The sequence below is a fragment of the Capsicum annuum genome, chromosome 9 (genome assembly GCF_002878395.1).
Source record: "Capsicum annuum cultivar UCD-10X-F1 chromosome 9, UCD10Xv1.1, whole genome shotgun sequence".
NCBI lineage: Eukaryota > Viridiplantae > Streptophyta > Magnoliopsida > Solanales > Solanaceae > Capsicum > Capsicum annuum.
In genome coordinates, this window is record NC_061119.1 from 155,446,052 (window position 1) to 155,452,419 (window position 6,368).

General features: G+C 38.4%; 1 protein-coding gene across 1 annotated transcript; it reads right to left on the minus strand.

Moving 5' to 3' along the window:
• Positions 1–478: 478 nt before the first annotated feature.
• On the minus strand, positions 479–1,060 carry LOC107856871. Its single transcript, XM_016701836.2, has one exon. The coding sequence runs from the start codon at positions 1,058–1,060 to the stop codon at positions 479–481; it is 582 nt and encodes a 193-aa protein (XP_016557322.2).
• Between the last annotated feature and the right edge of the window lie 5,308 nt (positions 1,061–6,368).

Here is a 6,368-nt window from a genome sequence, read left to right on the forward strand (position 1 = left end):
ACTTTTTGCTTCGATAGACAAATTGGATGAAACCAATTTCATTAGAAAGAGGACTCACAGAGATTTCCGTTGATATTTAGTAGATCACCCAGATTATTATGTACAAGGAGTTATGATCATTTAAAGTTGGAGAAAAAATATGCCAAGCCTCAGTACTTTTTCCTGCACGTTTTACTGTTCAGTACTATTCATGGTTCGATCGGAATGTTCATAACTCGTCGTTCGGGTGTCATTTTTGGATGATCCACATATAGTTGGAAATATTATTCGATACTCTACGCAATGGTGGGTCATAATCTAAGACATTCACATGGAAAATTTATAATTCATTCTAGAAGATAGAACTCGACACGTTTATGCACAAAATTTCAACAAAAAATTTCTCGAGGTATTACAGCAACTCTCGTGGTATTTGTGGATTACCTCCCACATAGCACCATATTTATCATCGTGGCATGACGTCATTCATCTTTCAATCTCACGGCGAGGCCTCAAACCCCTCATCATTCACTTTTCCATTTTCAACATCCACCAAGGATACTACTAGGAGCTCCGCGGTTTGCTTCTTTGACTTGAAAATTTTGAACGAGACCTCATCTTCTTGTACCCAAAATTTTATCTCCCCCAGCTCTAGATTGACAATGGCTCTCCCAGTGGCTAAGAAAGGATGACCAAGAATGATAGGTACCTCTTGGTCTATCTCATAATCGAATAATATGAAATCCACTGGGAGAATAAATTTGTCCACCTTCAAAAGGACATCAAATAATATACCCACTGGCCTTTTTATGGAATGGTCCGCCATCAGTCGTATCGAGGTCGGTGTAAGAGTTTCCAAGCCAAGTTTCTTATAGATGACAAAGGGCACTAGGTTGATGCTTGCACCAAGGTCACAAAGATCTTTTGCAAACTCATGAGTCCTAATAGTGCAAGGGATAGTGAATGCTCTGGGGTCATTTTTCTTTTTCGCGACTTTGTTATCCATGATATCACTATACCCATGAGTAATCTCAATAGTATCACCCTCAACGAGCTTCTTCTTGGATATTAATTTCTTCATTAACTTAGCATATCCCAAAATCTCTTGGATCGCCTCAAGTAATGGGATACTTATTGAAAGATTGTTAAGTTTTGTCATAAATTTTCTCAATTTGTAACTCTCTTCCTTTTTATGCAACCGTTGAGGAATAGGGGAGGAACATGGATGGTTGGCATTGCTTTTTATTGTGGTTATTAAACTTTGCCCACTTCCTTACTTCTTTCATCTATCTCGTTCTCATCATTTGCCTCTCTTCTTTGAGGAGTCACCTCCTTTGCCTTGGCCTTGGACATATTTTCACTCACATCTCCTCTAAGGGGCTCGTCAAGTTCTTTTGCACTTCTAGTGACAATTTCTAGGACTTGTGCTTAATTTTTTTCTTTAGCAATTATGTCACTCAGAAGTCCACCTCTAGCCTTTGCATTTAGTTGCATGGAGATTTGCCCGACTTGGGTCTCTAATTTTTTATAGAGGTGGAGTAAGACACCACCGTTTAGGAGAGCACAGAGAAGTCACCCTTCAACTCATGAACCATTTTGTTCATACCTTTAACTCTACTAAAGATTCTTGCCATAACATCTTCTGTCTTAAACTTTTTGGATTCAATGACATTTGACTCTTTGGACTTAGCCCTATAATGAAGAGGAATGCAGCGGTCATAGTTACATTTCCTATCTCTCCAATCTCTCTATCGATCACGATCTATCTAACCTTGGTTCCTACTTTGCCTTTGATATATGGGCTGGGAACCCCCCGAGTAGTTTATGAAGTACCAAATTTCTTCATCCAACTTCTTTCCTTATCATTATCTTTATAAGGCCTTGATGTTATAGTGTTTACCGCTTTTGCGGGTGCACCCATAACATGTTTCGTTAAAAGCTCAAGTTGGGTCATCATCTCGGCCATGTTCTCCTCCTTTTCCTCATCTTATTTTCTTTGCTCATTAGTCACCATGGAGGTAGTAGAAGGGGTCCTAGGAGCATCGGCATAACGGGTGTACCACCCCTAGTTTTGTTTTGATACTTTACCTATCAATCGGAAGGCCGCAAGATGATGCAATTTCACTATAAAGCCACCCTCTACATTATCCACCATAGTTTTGTTCAATGGGTTAAGAGCTCTATAGAAAATCTCAAGGAGAATTTTATTCGGGACTTCGTGATTTGGACATTGAGCTATCTTTCCATTAAATCTCTCCCAAGCTTCAAACAATGGTTCTTTATTCATTTGCCAAAAGTTCACAATCTCATCCCACTTTTGAAGCATATTTTATGGTGGTAAATATCTATCAAGGAACACCATGGTAAGCTCTTCCCAAGATGTAATTGAACTGGGTAGAATTGAGCAGAGACATAACACCGCTTCTCTCATTAGTGAAAACGGGAAGAGTTGAAGCCGAATAGATTCTTGTGTAATATGTGCTATGTTAAATGGAACACAAACTTCCACAAAGTTCTTCAAATGGAAATTTAGATCCTTATATGATTGACCCCCATATAAACATTTCATTTACAACATGTGAAGTATAATGCTAGTCACATAAAACACACCATTCCCATTGGTCGGAGGGATGCGAATTGCACTTGTTTTCCCCGCTTTATTTAATTGGCCCTCATCATCTAGTGGGGCATCAAAGGGGCCCAAATTACTTGCATTATAGCTCATCACTCCATTCACACTTTGATCACCTATAAAATATTCCAAAACAACAAATAAAGTAAATTACCCAACTTCGGGTATTCCCAAGTAAGAATAGCACCACAAAAGTGAAATTTATATTTCACTCCCCGATAATGGCACCATTTTGATAACGCTCAACTCACTCCCATAATTGAGGGGTGAGGTGGTCATTGTCAAGTAACCCAAGGTAACTTGGGGCCGATCTCAAGGAGTGAATTCTATAGACTTCAAATCTAGGGGTACTCAAATTACTATAAGGTTACCCAGAATGCTAATGAAAATGACATGTATAATTAAATGAGAGAATTATTTGCAAACTGTTCACACAAACTTTAACAAATACGTGGTAAATGCTATCTTAGATTTGAATTTAAGGTTTGGAGAGATCTTGGGATTATGTATCCTTGGAGGTAAAGCATGTGGGGTAATATTGGTTTATTATGGAATTTAGTTGTTAATTAATGGATAGGCTAGCTCGAAGATTATTGAGGTCAATCTTTCAATAAGACCCCAATGGTTTCACCTATTGGCTTTTTCGAGCACATAATAAGTAAGGAGTTTATATAACCACCCAAAACCTCAACAAAGTATCCCTATTTCTAGGATGATGCTCTTTACACGATTTACACTCCCTAAGAACTTATTTCTAAGATTGCAAATGGTAGTAAACCATAGTCTTAGTTGTTCACCATTGCTATGTCCCTTAATAACCCTCTTTCAAGGATGGTATGGATTACCTAATATTCACTTAAATCTCTCTTTCGAGGATGACAAAGGGTTTCTAGAGCTTGGAGCTTTCACTTATCAAACCCATTTAGAGATTTGGAGTTTTCACCCATCAAATTCTAACACATAAGCTCAAGCAATGGTGAAATTTATACTCAATAACTAAAATCCATGCAAACACAAAAATATCCATACACAATTACACTCTAGTTTAACATAACCCCAAGACTAAATTACTTAACTACTCATGAAAAAAGTAATGAGAAACATACCATGTGGGTCAACCCAAGCATTCATCTTTTACAAAGAAACTAAGAAATTTGAGCCTCCCAAGTTAATTACACGTTTGCCCAATTAGGGTTTCAAGCTTGGAATTCAAAACTATGTTATGAGGTAAGCAACGCCCAAAGAAGAAAGGTTTTTTGTTTATATATGATTTGGGATTCGTCCATGACATTTTACAAATCTACCCTTGGGCCTGTTCTCGTTGATCCATGATCACGTGTGTTTGTCTGCGATCGGGTTAGGTTTTGCGACCACGCTTTGCTGACCACTTAGACTGACTACGACCGTGGCCTGGGGACCATGGCCATGGTAATGAGGCTGACTTATTCAGGTTTCTAGCTGCACTCCTTTTGCTTCCATTTGCTCCTTTTTTATCTATATTCCATATATGCTCATTTTCTCCACTTTATACCTGCAAAATATGGGTGTTAGTGCACTTAAATCCATATAATGCCTTATTTTCTAACATAAAACATGCTAGTATGCATGATTAGTACAAATGAGTGGTAGGATTATCACTCATCAGCTAACTCTTTCTTTGGTTGTGCTTCTCTCTTTGGACCGCTATATCTTCGACCACCTTGAACACCTGACCAATTTCCCCACCCGCCAATTTCCCCACCCGCCCTATGGATGACTCCTTCCATTACCTCTTTTCTATTTTCCCTTTACCCACTAGAAATATAGCTTAGATTTGTTGTTGCACTTGAGAATTTGTCTATCTGATAGGACACTCCCTATTAAAGTGACCAACAACACCACAATGGTAACATCCTCGCTTAACAGAATGAAACTTATAGAAAAGTAAGAAATCTCGTGGACCCTAATAGTCTGTTATTAAGAAGAAACCTTAGCTGGAACCACAATAGAAGCTAGCAAGGCTGACTGAATAGGACAGGCCAAATAAGCCTACTAACCGTGGCCCTTAGAGTAAGACCCACTAAAATGTCAAACATTATGGGACTTCTTGTCTAACATCTTAGCCTAACCCACTTGTGTTACCCTCTTCAACTTCTTTACATAGTCAGAAACTTCACTAAACCCCTTTCCTACAAAAGTCATATGCACAGACAAAAACTGAAGATCATAATTTATACCCTTAATGAAGAGTTAAATCCTCTCCTCTTCAGTAGTCAACAACTAAGTAGCATAGGAAAACAAGGCAAGGACCTTAGCCTCATAGGTTGTAAATGATATGTCACCCTGACCTAGTGCTAAAATCTCATCCTTTTTGTAATCCCGTAGAGCTCGAGGCTTATACCTCTCTAAGAATACGTCATTAAATTGCTCCTAAGTCAATAAAGGAAAAACTGATGATCGATATTCTATGTATGCCCTCCACCATTTCTTAGTGTCACTACCCAAACCAGGGGCTAGCCATGATGGATAACTCAAGCCCACCATGGATCGGAGACCACCCCCTTAACCTAACCTCAAAAGAATAATATTAACTAACTATAACAATGCAAAATCTATTTAAACAGAAATAAAAGATAAATAGATAACTCTGTGAAATCTAAGAGTCATTACCATAACCGAGCAACCCGCATCCGTCCACAATAGCCTCTAAAATCAGAATACCAAATAGGTTAGGACATGTCCCCAACCATGACCAAAAGAATCCAAAAGTACTAAGTCAAAATAAAAGAATATGGAAATAATAAGGTCTTTCTAAAGATGGAGACTCACCACTCCACACCTACTCAACGAATGTGCTAATCCACCTAAAGTTGGAAAGAGGTAAAAAAAAAGTATCTTTAGACCCTATATTATGAAATAATGTAGCATCCAAGGAAGGTTAGCGAGGTGAACACTAGCATGTAACTAAGGAAAGGGAGAAAATAATGTCATGTCCGAAATCCTTCCAAATCCTTATGCACACGTTCATGTATACACATATATAATATGTCGGGATAGGGAAAAAGGTTTAAGCATTAGATTTTAAAATCATTATCCTAGACTGTGTAGCTCTAATCATTCCAAAAACACCCACGCGCTATATGGGTCCGTCTTTCCCCACCAAAAAGGCCCCAGTGCATGTTAGCCACATGAACCATAGAAGTCCAAGGAAAGGCCAGGAAATCCATGACCCCACGTCAATCCAAGTTATATATATATATATACAAAGTGTGAACTATGCATATGGTCATGAAGACCCCCATGCCAAAAAATGTGGTTTCCAGTATCGGTCCCTCCGGGACCTCCACCTTTCACGACGAGCTACACAACCCCCTTTAAGCTTAATTAAAACACTTGCACATAAACCCATTCATTTAACCAAGGATCCACTTATCAAGACATTAACAGTTTGGTATCTTCATACCAATTAGGCTTGCAAGCTAATCCGTGTGAGATAGGAGAATCCACAACCTCCTTCCACCATCTAATTTAGGGGAATCCACGATCTCCATTTGACTTTTAAGATATAATTTAAAATTAATCCATGGCCTTCGAGTGCTTTCAAAATCATGTATGTTCCATTAACCTTTTATGCAATGAAAGGTTTCAAAGTGAAGTAATTTATGTATGTATATCTATGTTTCAAACCAATTTCCTAAGTCGGATTGAGAATAACCCAATTCCAAACCATTGAACCATAAAGTTTGGAGAAACCCATGTTCCTCATTCCAATTTCCAT

Excerpts from the sequence above, each read along its gene's own strand:
- LOC107856871 (XM_016701836.2), bottom strand. The coding sequence starts at position 1,060 with ATGAAGAAATTAATATCCAAGAAGAAGCTCGTTGAGGGTGATACTATT.